General features: G+C 39.1%; 1 protein-coding gene across 12 annotated transcripts in view; it reads right to left on the bottom strand.

Moving 5' to 3' along the window:
* Positions 1 to 13,203, bottom strand: part of TTLL5 (tubulin tyrosine ligase like 5) — a 280,483-nt gene that overhangs the window by 207,330 nt on the left and 59,950 nt on the right. For all 12 annotated transcript variants that reach the window (XR_008661655.1, XR_008661656.1, XM_055304059.1 and 9 more), the window contains 3 exons: positions 4,115 to 4,196; positions 2,456 to 2,517; positions 1,205 to 1,299 (listed from right to left, as the gene is read on the bottom strand). Coding sequence is in view for 10 of the 12 variants with exons in the window: in XM_055304059.1 (XP_055160034.1) it covers positions 1,205 to 1,299; positions 2,456 to 2,517; positions 4,115 to 4,196 (239 nt within the window). In the remaining 2 variants the exon portion in view is untranslated. The remainder of the gene's footprint in view (positions 1 to 1,204; positions 1,300 to 2,455; positions 2,518 to 4,114; positions 4,197 to 13,203) is intronic.

Genomic DNA, 13,203 nt, shown 5'->3' on the forward strand with positions numbered 1-13,203 from the left:
CAGGTTCCCATCCAGCACAGCCATGTCTCTCTTAGCTGTACCATACCCAGCCCTCTTACTCATTTACATTATCTGCCTGCAGCCTCTATAGGCATTTGAGCTTGCAGACCCTTTCCTGTTCTGAGGAAAGGTTAGAAGTATAACTGCATAAGTAAGAGTGATGAGCTTGGCAAACAGAAATAGCACTACTTGAAATGAGACCAGCAAGCAAAAAGAAAAAAGGAAAATGAGTGGAGGCAGGAGGAGGACAAGTGGAGGAGGAATAAATGGAGGGGTACAAGAAAGGGAAAGGGGAGGGAGGGTGGGGAAGGAGCAGCTATTTTTACCTTCAAAGAGCTTACAGTCTAGCAGAGGAGCACAGAAAACTGAAAAGCAACAAATCAATGACTGTCAAAACCGTGCACTAGAGAACAAGTAAATGATATTGAAATAAAAAATAAAGGTCATGACAGAGTGGGATGGATTTAATAAGAAATAATCTCCAAACTTCTGAGCAGGCAAGGTCATCAATCCAGATGGGAAGAGAGGAGGAACGTGGACCTTTGAGATAAGAAGAAACATTAAAGGCAAAGAACACAAGTTGCAACTAGCCAGGTCTAGAGAGGCAGGGACAGATTTGATGATGGAATAAGCAGGCAGAACAAGGAGTCGATTGGTCTAACTGGAACACAAATGCAGAAGACACAAAGAGCAGTGCAGCATTTGATCAACTGACGTTTCAGACACACATAGGGTTCTGCAGGCATTTATCTCATTGAACCTCAATTAACACCTCATGGTCACTGAGCACTTGCAGAGAAGATAACTATTTCAATGGAGCATCTTCTTTACAAAGCTGGTCTGAAGAACCAAAAGAATGTGGCAGAGTAATGACTAGGAATTTGGAGGCTCCCTCTCTGTGCCTTGTTTATGAGCATATCAATTTGAGGAAAAAAAGCAGATGATTCTTGAAAAAGAAAAAAGGACAGATAGTGAAAAAAGAAGGCAAAAGAAAAGACAAACAAAAAGCAGAAAGTTGGTCAAAAAGCACTGAAAGCATATGCTATTAGCTAGAGCTGAATATAACTGCCTCCTGCCTAGAATGATCCCCAAACTCTCCTGCTCTAAGCGATGTCATATCCATAGTGCTTCAGCTCACTCACTTACTCAGCTACCACTTTTCTAATAAGCCTCCCTTGGGCTCCCTGCTGCTCAATTTGCTTACCTGAGGTTTCTGGAAAGGGTTTCGCCTGGAAGACTCAAAGGTGGGATAAATTGGCCGGGTTGATGCCCTTTGGACAGGATCCTGGCACACAAATCCTGAATGGGGAATGGCAAACATTAAAACCTGCCATTTTCTAAGAAATTAGCAGGTTTAGCTGTATCTTTTCTTTAGATATACAAACTCAGTTTTACAGTCAGTCATAAATATCACAGAAATCCATCCTCACAAGGATTAGGCATGGCTGTCTCAGACACACACTCCACTTGAACTTCAAACCACCAAAACTGGACAGCATAAGAATGGAAAATACACAGATAAATCAAGCTTCCTTTTTGGGGAGTTGATTCTGATTGAAAAAGAGATGCAGATTTTTGGTGAACTTCAGGGTAAAAGTGCAAAACACCCTATAAAAATACACAGCTGTTTATAAAAAAACAAATTATTTTAAAGTGGCCTCTCTGCAGGTAACTGGAAAATACTGTTGTTTTTACTGGGAGAATACAAAGACAAATGAGGGGTCCTATCCTAAGATCTATTTCTGGAACAGTTGAAGGCAGTCTCCTGGCACCGTTCAAAGGGGGCTTCTTAGGTTAACAATAGTTTAAGAAATTAGGTGTGGGCTTACTTCACTTACTTCCTAAAAAGAAACAGACTCCCATCCAGGGAGGCCAGTGTAGCTAAGTTTTACAGCATTTGCTGGTACACCAAGTACTGACTCATTTCAAATACATTTTGTCATGCCTTTTTAGAGTACTTAGAAAACGACAACAAACCCTCAATATACCCACCTCACTGCACATCTCCATTTCAAAGTTTTGGCTTAGCTACTCAAAAAGGGATTTCTTCCTTGGGTCACCTTCAGTTATAACTACTACGGGAGAGACCATGTTGACACCAGCAGAGATCGCCCAGCGGAAACATAGCCAGTTTCCTTTGTAACAAAGCTTCTTCAGCCAGTTGCACTCTCCCCAGCTCGGAGAAAAAAGAGACTTTCTCCAGACCTTTGCTCTTCCTCAGCTCATAATTCCTGTGCCCCAGGAATTAGGTCTCAGCTCTAGTTGTGGTTCAGCCTCAGGACAGAATGGAGCCAGGGGGAGTAGAAACATATAAACACTTGCCTGAAAATTAATTTTTTAGTACAAAACATTCAGCATGGCTTAAGAACTGCCAGTTGGCAACACCTAGAGAGCCTGACAAAATGGATGCTCTGGTTAAGTTTTATGTGACTCTTCAGAAAACACTACTACTCACCTACAACAGTGAACATATCTGAAATCATACTGGCTTTAATCTTTAGGTCCAGAGGTGCATCACTAATAGAACAAAGAAAGAAAGGCCAATCGATGATGTTATAGATTAACAGAACAGCTGCCCTTAATGGGCCTCAATATAGCAGAGCTTCCAAATGTCAAGGAGGAGCAACACATAAAGCACATCAAATCCATGGAAAAAGAAAAAGAAAATCTGGGCAAAAATACTAGAAATAAAAGCCCACTGTTAAACCCATCCTCTGTAGGGCAGTCCCAGCACCAAAGATGATCCCATGACATGCAATCTTTTTATTCCAGAAGGTCTTGTGCAATTCAAACTGTGCACAAGTCAAGAATACTGCTTCATTATCATTGTGGATTTTAGAGGTTTAGACTTTTAATATGCTCTTTTATGAGTGTGTCCATCATTCAAATTACTTTTTACTGCTACAATTGTCAAATAACATTCACACACAAGAGAAGAAACTCTGGTCATCTTTGTACTTTTTTTTAAGGCTACATTTCTGTTCTAAATCAATCTTCTTAAGCTTTTAGGCTTGGAAATGAGGGCAAAATAAAAAAATACAAGTTATACCAAAATATCACCAGATGATGCAGAAGGAGCCACATGGAAACAGAAATATGAACTGAAAGTTGGAAGCCTCCCTGTGGCAATGCTGCCATGTTGGCTTTGGTGTTGAGGTGTTCCTCCACAAACCAGATTACTCTGGCTGCTGAACCAACGCATCATTCTGGGGATCTCTAACTTCGTATGATGCACCTGCCTGGGCAATCTACAAAGAACTGACTGAACAAGAGTAACCCAACATCTGAAGCATCTCTGATATCCAGCTCTATACCTTACTATGGGGGTTAAGCCAAACTCCCACTCCACAAAGTAGTGAATCGGTCTTTATTTGATAACTTGGCATTTTGCCAACATTTTTCATCTTTAAAAATGCAGCTGCTGGGTGGTCTCTAGCATAAATCTCCAGGATTCTCTAGCTGTTTAGAGAAGTATATGGGTAATAGAAACTCTGGCTACAGCTGCAGATATAAGCACAGTCTTCTCTGGTATTGAAAAATAGGTTTCTTTCCCTCTAAACAACAGATAGGTTAAAAAAAATTTTTTTTAAGATTGTTTGAAGTTTTTAAACTCTAATCTTAGATGGATACCAGAACATGGAAAGGGTAAAAGGACCAAATATATATACTACCCCAGGCCCACCTCTATACCTTTACAGTATATGTGGATTTGAGTCTGTATAAACCTTTAGTAATAAACGAAATATAATACTTTATGTATTTCTTTAGCCTTAGTAGAACATCTACAAAGTTAGGAGAGAAAGAGAACTAGAAATAAAAATGAACACAAGAAGTGTCCCTTAGTAAAAAAAAAAAAAAAAAAAAAGTGTCCCTTAGAAGCTCAAGAAAACAGTTATCATAGATCGCAAATTGACTAGAAAGATAGGGATTCATGGTTGTCATCTAGACTTTAATCACATGTCACAAATCCCTCAAATTTGGAAATTCTAGTCATTTCTATCTAATAACTAGGGTAAAAAAAAATAATGCCAAGTGAAATGTCTATTTAAAAAAGTGTTTTACTGCTACTCATTGAAAGTTTGTCCTTTTCTAGTTGATAGGACAGACTACTTACCAGGCCAAAGAAGGGGAGAGATTTACTTCCAACAACCATGGCTTCAGAGTAGAATCTATGAGCACATCAAAGCCATAGAGTTCTAGAAATACAACATAACACAATACACAAGATCATTTTCTATGTTACAGCTGAACAAAAATCTGGAAGACTGAATCCAATCAACTCCCACCAGAGGCCTAAAAATTTGGTGAGTATAAGTAATGAGTGGAAGTAGTAGCAGAGAACCTTTCAAGTTCAAGAGAAATTAATCATCCTCTAGAAATAACAATGTTTTAAAATTCCAGTTTTTATCATCCATTCTATTGACATTCCTGAGTTCTACACAGAAAGTGACCTGACCTCTAAAGTTAAATGCTTATGGAAAAAAAGAAAAAGGTTAGGAATGGGAATCAGCATACACCATATTCTGAAAACAGAAAAATCTACTGAAGGAATTTCCCTGGGGTCCTTCTATTGCATTTTCTTAAGATCTTGCTTTTGCAGCCTAGGTGAAGAATATATCGAAGAATAAATTATATTTATTCTTCTTCTTTCCTATGGTTTCAATTTCCCTTTGAAGACAGATAATAAAATACAGGGGATCCCTGGGTGGCGCAGCGGTTTGGCGCCTGCCTTTGGCCTGGGGCGTGATCCTGGAGACCTGGGATCAAGTCCCATGTCGGGCTCCTGGTGCATGGAGCCTGCTTCTCCCTCTGCCTGTGTCTCTGCCTCTCTCTCTCTATCATAAATAAATAAAAAATTTTAAAAAAATAATAAAATAAATAAAAAATATATATAAAAAAAGATAATAAAATACAATGGCCCAATATAGAAAGAAGAGAAGGGTGGGAGCCCGTGGCAGACACGACAAGCCATCCTGCACCACTAATATCATTGAAAAAGGGGGGGAAAATTACATACATACATACATACATGAAAAAGAAAAAGAAAAAGAGAAAGAGAAAGAGAAAGAGAAAGAGAAAAAGAAAAGAAAAAGAAAAGAAAAGAAAAAGAAAAAGAAAAAGAAAAAGAAAAAGAAAAAGAAAAAGAAAATGAAAAATGGAGGGAGCCAGAGACCAAATTTTCATGGTTTCTGGATTCTTTACTGATTCTCTTCCCTAACACCTCAGCTGTTGCAGAGAGCAAAGTAAGAACCATGGGCAAGCTTTTCTCCAAGGATGCAGGAATAATAGGACACTAACTTTGGAACCTCAGCTGACAACCTTTACTCTTATTATTGATGAGACCCTCTCTACTGTCCTCTTTGGTCTACACAGATCGAATACACCTGACTTCAGAAATCCCACTCATTCTCAAACTTCCCACTCTGTATCTCTCAAATAAACTCTCTACATCTTCTCTCCACGAGAAAAGATGGGCTTCCTTACAGTTCAACCAGAGATTACAGGTCACAGCTCACACCTACAAAACACAACCAGGTGTCTTCCAGAAGCTCATTTTAAAATAAACGTCATTACTTCAAGAAGGATTCTTCCCTTTCTCAATCCTCTCAAAACCACAGAAAAATAAATGCAAGTTTCTAAAAAAAATGCCAAAGACTGTCTTTTGAACAGAAAATCTGATAAGGGACCAAGAATCCTAGAAGGGGAATCCAGAAACCTGGATCTTTCTCAAGACTCTACTATTTATTCACTGTGGAACTTAGGGAAGTCGTTTCTCTTACATTTCTTTAGCATCCTTTCATTTCCTTTGTCCTCTCTATTAATCACCATCTGTCAATACCTCTGCTCAGTAACACTATATCCAAATTCCTATTTATACAACACTGATTAGAGGATCATATTCAAATCCTTCACTCAAGAAAAGTTGTCATGAATAAATCTGCTTCCATGGTACTTATCTAGGATTCAATTTATTTGCAAAAATAATCACAAACTGACAGAGTCTGAGATGGGATTTACTTTCATATCACTACACAAAAATCACTTATTAGCTGTACTTTAAAATTTAAAGAAAAAGAAAGCTCCTTCACCTATCTCTTATAGGTAACAAATTCATAACTTTTATGGCCAGTACATTCTTCTGAATATTTTACCTAATCTTCAATCATCCCACAGAATATTCCCCTTTTAATCTGAAGGGGAAAAAAAGAACTTTTGTGACATAGCACTAAATATGGCATTTAAAAAGAAACACTTCATTGCAAAATCTACAAGTCATGTTAACATTACACAAGCAAGAGCAGAGGATTCAACTGTCTCATAAAATGATAATATTATAAATAACAATAGTATGAGATACAGGGTAAGAAAAATACCTGATGCAGATATTGACCAAATTTGCAGAATCAACTACAAATGAAGACAAACTGAAATCAGAATGACAACTAATGAGACCCATTATTTAAACACCTTGCATTAAACAGTGAACACATTTACTTAACTGTTTCCCAAATTAAGAGGCAAATTCCAAGAATCTTAGTTGAAAGGCTGAGAACTAACATTCTGGGAAGAAAAGAAAATCCAAAGAGAGAAACACCCTTTACAGTGCCAAATAAATTTTTACTCAGGTGAATGAAATCCATCTCAAAATCAGTTTGGGATCTAACCACACCTGTACATGCACAAGGCTTGGATCTACTACTATTTAAAAGTGGAGTTAGTTTGTGATACAAAGCCCAGCTCACCTAAGAGGCTGGAGCTGGAGGGAGAATGGGGAGGCAACAGTAAATGGTATGAAAAAATAGCATTTGTGTCAGGTTTATCTCTTAAAATAATCAACTTGGCTTAAGAAAAACAATTTGCATCCTTAGCAGGCTACAAAAGTCCTCTTTTAATTTATGACTGGTCTTTTCCATGAACACTAAAGATTCTAAAAGGTAAGAAGTGGGTTGTACTGAGAGTATTAAGATTCACCTTTAATATTGTATGTTTTGGCAGCAGTGTCTAGAATTTCAAAAATTCAGTATCCAGGATGAGATACATCAGTGTTCCTGTCATTAAAGGGTACAGGCAAGCTAGGTTTTTCCCGTTCTTTGTTCCTCTGTGTTGTCCTCATCGTGACAGAAGAGCAAGTATTTCCAAAGGACTGTTGCTACCACTTTGTTCAACAAGGTGTTTCCTTAGGAAAAGTTTCTTTCTTGAGATGTATTTCTTTCAGCCCCCAGCCAAATCAAAATGAACATGAAAATTATCCTAGTGACTATTAAGGAGAAGCCTGACTCTACCTCTACTTTACATTAGTGCCCTTATCTCCCTAGTTCTTGAATGCAGCTTCCTGAAAAAGCAATCTACACTTAAATGCCTTAACCTTCTGAATGTCTATTCATTCCCCAACCTGGAAGAATTTACTTCTGGTCCCATTCTCAAAGTCAGTGACTGTTCTATGATCTCCAAAGACCACCTTACTGCCAAGCCCAAACATCTGAAACTGTTGACCACCCCTTACTTATTGGAACTTTCTTCTCCCTTGGTTCCAGGACACTGTTCTCTTCTGATTCTCCTCCTCCTTTCAATCCTTCTCTTCTGCCCAGCTATTCACTGGTAGGTTTGCTCAGGGTGGCATCCTCAGGGCTCTTTCCTTCTCAATTCTACTTCTCTTCTTGGGTGATCTCATGTATTCTCAAGGCTGCAATTAATATTATGATGATGACATTCAAATCTCTATCTTTAGTCAAGTTGTCTCCTGGACACCAAATCCATAACTCCACATGCCTTCTAGACAACTTCACTAGGATATCCCATGAGTACTCAACACTCAACAAAACATAAGTTATCTTTCCCCCAAACCTGTTTGGCTCCCCATTATTCTTCATCTTGGAAAATAATAACCCCATCTGCCAGTCTTCAAAGCTAGAAACACTCTCTTCATCACCTCCCAAATACTGCACATTACCACAACTCTATTTCTCTTTAATGCAGTCTTCTATATTCTCTTTTGAGATATAATTTATATATAATGAAAGGGAAAAAGCTAAGTGTAAAACAGGATGAGGCTTGATAATTGGATACATCCATGTAATACACACTCATATCAACCCACAGAAAACATTTCCATTACCCCCAGAAAGATCCCTTGTGCCTCTTCCTGGTAAATACCCTTCCTCCCCTCACCACACCTCCAGACAATCACTATTCTTATTTTTTCACCATAGATTCATTTTGTCCATTCTAGAATGTCATATAAATGGGAGCATATAGTATATACTCTTTGGAGTCTGGCTTCTTTCATTTAGCATTTTTGAGGTTCATCCACCGATCACTATTTTTTTTTGTTTGTTTTAAAACAAGTTTATTAAGGTAATGAAATTATGTATAATTTACATACAGCAAAATTCACCCTTTTAAAATGTAGTTAGATGAGTTTGGCCAAATGTATATACTTGTTTAACCATCTCAATTAAGATATAGAATAATTCTATCACAGACACTTGCCAAGATCCTTCAGAGTCAATTCTCACTCCCCATCCCACCAGCAACCATTGATCTGATTACTGCCTTTTACAGAAAATCAAGTAAATGAAATCATACAGCATTAGCCTTTGAGAGTGGCTTCTTTCACTTCGCATTGTGCTTTTGAGATTTATCTATGATACTGTGTTTCAATAATGTAGTTCAATCCTTGTATTGCTGTATAGTATTCCACTTTATGGATATACCATAACTTGTTCATCCATTCAACAGTTCATGGACGTCTGGGTTGCTACCAATTTTTGGTGATTATGAATAAAGCTGCTATAAACCTTCACATACAGTTATTTGTGGGAACATATATTACTTTTCTTGGGTAAATACCTACAAGTGGAATTGCTAGATCACGTGGTTGTCTATTTTATCACTGCATACTTCTTCCCTCCTTCCTTTCCATAGGACTAGTCTCTCCCCACCCACTGCAGTCCATTCTCCACATGGTCATCAGAATTTCTAAGACATAAATAGTCAGATAGAGACAGGCTGTGAACAGGCCCAACAACAGATACTTGATGTAGGGTTGGCTCCTGCAGGACTTTAAATTAGTCACTTCTAGTCATGTTGTATAGTATTTCTTTATTGTAACTCTGTCCTACCAAGCTTTGGGTCAAATTATGATAAAAATGAATGAAAATAATCTTACTGCTCTCTTGCTCAAATAAAGCTCCAGTGGCTGTCTGTTATCTATAGGATTAAATTTAAACGTGTCAATCCTCTATAATCATGCCGCAATCTGCTTATATCATCTCATCTCCTGCCACTCCATCCTATCAGGCTCTGTGTATCTAGTCACACTGAGCTTCTCACTTAAAAATGCCATATTCTGTCTGTACCCTGTGCTGTGCACATCATATTCCCTCTGTCAGAAATGGCTCTCCCCAGCTTCCCCTAGGCATAGCTGGTAGCTCCTGTGCATTCCAAGAGTACCTGAGTCACTCTACACTACTACCTGTACTGTCACTTTTCATTTCATATCTGCTCCTCCCCACCACTTGAGGGGAGGGCCATGTCTCTTTTTTTTATTTTTAAGATTTATTTATTTATTCAGAGAGAGAGAGAGGCAGAGACACAGGCAGAGGGAGAAGCAGGCTCCATGCAGGAAGCCCTACGCAGGACTTGTTCCAGGTCTCCAGGATCAACACCCTAGGCCGCAGGCGGCGCTAAACCGCTGCGCCACCAGGGCTGCTCCCAGGTCTCTTTCATCATCACCCTGCAAGCAGTCTGCATCATAAAAAGCCCATAGGAAGCAATCAAGAAACACTAAAGAAAGAAAAAGGAAAGAAAAGGAAAAAAAGAAAAAAATTAAGTGAAAAATACCATATAATTTTTATAAAAGACAAAATAATTTATGGCTACTCTCCCAAAATAACCCTGAGACAAGACTTGGAATATTCATAATAAAGTTAGCAACCATAAAGATAATAAGAGATATTTTTATTAAGGATATTACATATTGGGGCACCTGGGTGGCTCAGTCGGTTAAGCATCTGCCTTCAGCTCAGGTCATGATCTCAGGGACCTGGGATGGAGCCCCAGGTTGGGCTCCCTGCTCAACAAAGAGTCTGCTTCTTCCTCTCCCTCTACCCCTCCCCTCCAATAGTGTTTTCTCTTCTCTCTCTCTCAAATAAATCTTTTTAAAATGTGCATATTAAGATACATTAAGAAAAAACTTGCTAAGAGGTGGCCTAGGAAGGGAGGGGAAAAAGATTTGATAGGGAAAATGATAACACATCCAAGGTCTAACAGATTACTAAACATATCATACCACTAATTGTAGAATCAATCCACTAACCCTCCCCAGAAACAAAGCCCCAGCTGCAGCTGTAATCCTGAGGCACTGGATGGAAAGTGCTGACATTAGCCAGTCTGCACTGTCAGTCAAATGATATTGTATAAAGGAAATTCTTTTTACCTTGGCTTTGGATTTGAGTTGAAAACCTAAGGAGGAAGTCTTTATCTGGGGTCCAGAAGGAGAAGTTAGAAAAAAGCAGATCCAGATCCCACAGGAAAATGAACTAAATAAAAGAAAAAGCCCAGAGCCAATTTGTTAACTAGTCCAATAAATCAATATGGTATCTGGCTACCACATGTAAAGGTAGATTTGAAAGGAGTATCTAGGACTTGGTATTGTTGATTAGAGCCAAAAGAGTGCCTTTTTCAGGCCTGATCTGCTAAAGAGAATGATACCATTTTTCCTGAGATCAAGTTATAGGAGAGCAGGAGGAGAATCCAGGATATGGAGCATACCAAAAGTGTTCAGACTCATCAGAATTTGTCTTTATGTGAGTGGAGAAAGAGCTACAGAGACCTGGTTCCCAAACTTGGCTTTGCCATTTGTTAGCTGCATGACCTAGGACAAATTATTTAACCTTTCCAAATCCTTTCTTCTAGCTATAAAATATGGGTAATAAATACCAACAAAACTCTTTTTTTTATATACTTTTTTTTAAGATTTTATTTTATTTTTTTTATGATAGTCACACAGACAGAGAGAGAGAGAGAGAGAGAGAGAGAGAGAGAGAGGCAGAGACATAGGCAGAGGGAGAAGCAGGCTCCATGCACCGGGAGCCTGACGTGGGATTCGATCCCGAGTCTCCAGGATCGCGCCCTGGGCTAAAGGCAGGCGCCAAACCGCTGCGCCACCCAGGGATCCCCCAACAAAACTCTTAAGAGGGCTAAAGGGAATAACCAACGAAAAGCACTTGACAAACAGTAGGTATGTCCTCCCAAGCCCCTTCTACAGTAAATTTCCCTTCCCACCTGAATAAGAGCATAGGATAAAGCAGAAAGGAGACTCTCTCGAAAAGTGAACTGTTTAAAAAAAGAAGGAACAAAGCGAACTGCTTGTTGACTTTCATTATGATTTTGTCAGTGGTGGTCAAGTAGTTTACACAGTTGGGGAATGTATGCTGCCCACTTTCGTTCCTTCAACAAGTATTTATGGACACCCACCCTTTGCAGATGTCAGATTACCCTATGAAATGGTCTAGAACAAGAGCAATGGAAGGCCAAACTAGCATTCATTCACCAAAGAGAGGTGTACTGAGCATGGATTGTCCTGAGCAAAGACATCACTGGTCTTTGACCTACACAAAGCCAGCCTCTATGGCACGACAGCTGGCTCAGAAGATCCCAGGCTGGAGAGGACCAGGATCATAGCCTGTTATTTCAGCCATCTTCACACACATAGATAAAACTGCTGTCAGCAGCAGTATCTGTAAGGGACAGCTAACATCCTGTTGCTCTTGGCTATTTTTCCTCAACTGGTCAAAAAAGCCGTTCTCATTGCCAGTTATGTAACAGTGCCAATGTCCCAAGCATACTTAAAGGGCTGCTGTTTACACATATATTTCACATGGTACCATATTTTTACAGTCTTGAAGGTAGTAAAAATTAGACTGCCAGAAATCTATTTTATTGGGAGAGACATTAAAAACCCTATAAATCAAAAGTGCAATGCTCAAGATGACCAGACTGCCAATCACCTTGTGGGCCCCTGCCCTCCAGGCCAGGTGTCCTTCATGTGGGCTCTTCCACTGTTAAGCTCTGGAACCTCAGGAAGGGTCTTAGTTTCTCAGGCCTCAAGTCTTTATATGCACTAATTATTCTCTGGGGTCCTTTTCAGATTTATAAATCTATGAGAAGGCATTACATGGCTAAGTTTCAGATGGTCTGTGAAGATTTCTAAGTCTACATTTAAATGCCAATAATACAGTGCAGGTCTATGTATGTATCATCCCATGTAAAATTCCAGCTTGAGAAGAACAACATTTATAATGACACCTTGCGCATAGCAGGGACTAAAAGTAAGTTAAATGCATAGATAAACAAATGAATGGGAATACCGGAAGTGTCAAAAAGCATAATTGGGGACTTCAGATGGTAGAATGGGAAAGAAATCATAAAGACAGAAACATCTAGATAGTAATGGAATGCTCCTGGCCAACATCCATAATGTGTAAGGGTGAAACTACAACCAAAAGAATATAGTGAACCTCATCACTAGACTACTGACTTCCACCATAAGCACCAATGCTCTGTGCAAGCCAAATTCTTCTGGGAAGCTCTTGATTCCTGTTTACTCTAAAACAAATAAGAAACAAAGAAAGAAAAAACAAACCCAGTTTATTCCTTGTAACTAAATCCCAGGGGAAGTTAGCAGGAGTCAGTGGGAGCCAGAGAGACTCACACAAATAGACACACGTATACAAAATCGTATCTGGGGGGGGGGGGGGGGGGGAGGTTAACGAAGCACACAAAATCCCAGGGCTGACAGGAAGTGAATGAGAACCACAAAAGCCAAGAAGACAGTCAACAACTTAAAAAACTCCAGATGCACTCACTTTATTAAAACTGAAGAAAAGCAGGGAGGGGGGAAAGGGGACCCGTGGATGATGAAATAGACTTAGGGATATTTCACTGAGTCAGAGAAAGTCACTGCTTATTTCATGTCAGAATCTCTACTGCCGTTAAGTTCCAGAAATTCTCAAGCTTCCAAAAGGCAATCAGGTAATAAAACAAATAGAAAAGGAAACCTTCAGTACAGCTTATGATTATTTCTACAACAAAGATTTTTACGCCAAGAAATTTACTCTCGTATAAGAGCCAAGTAGATGTGGAAAAGAAACTTTAGTTTTTTAATCTAGTAAGATTTCTGAAGTTGAAGAGATGTTCTAT

Source organism: Nyctereutes procyonoides, unplaced genomic scaffold (genome assembly GCF_905146905.1).
Source record: "Nyctereutes procyonoides isolate TBG_1078 unplaced genomic scaffold, NYPRO_anot_genome, whole genome shotgun sequence".
NCBI lineage: Eukaryota > Metazoa > Chordata > Mammalia > Carnivora > Canidae > Nyctereutes > Nyctereutes procyonoides.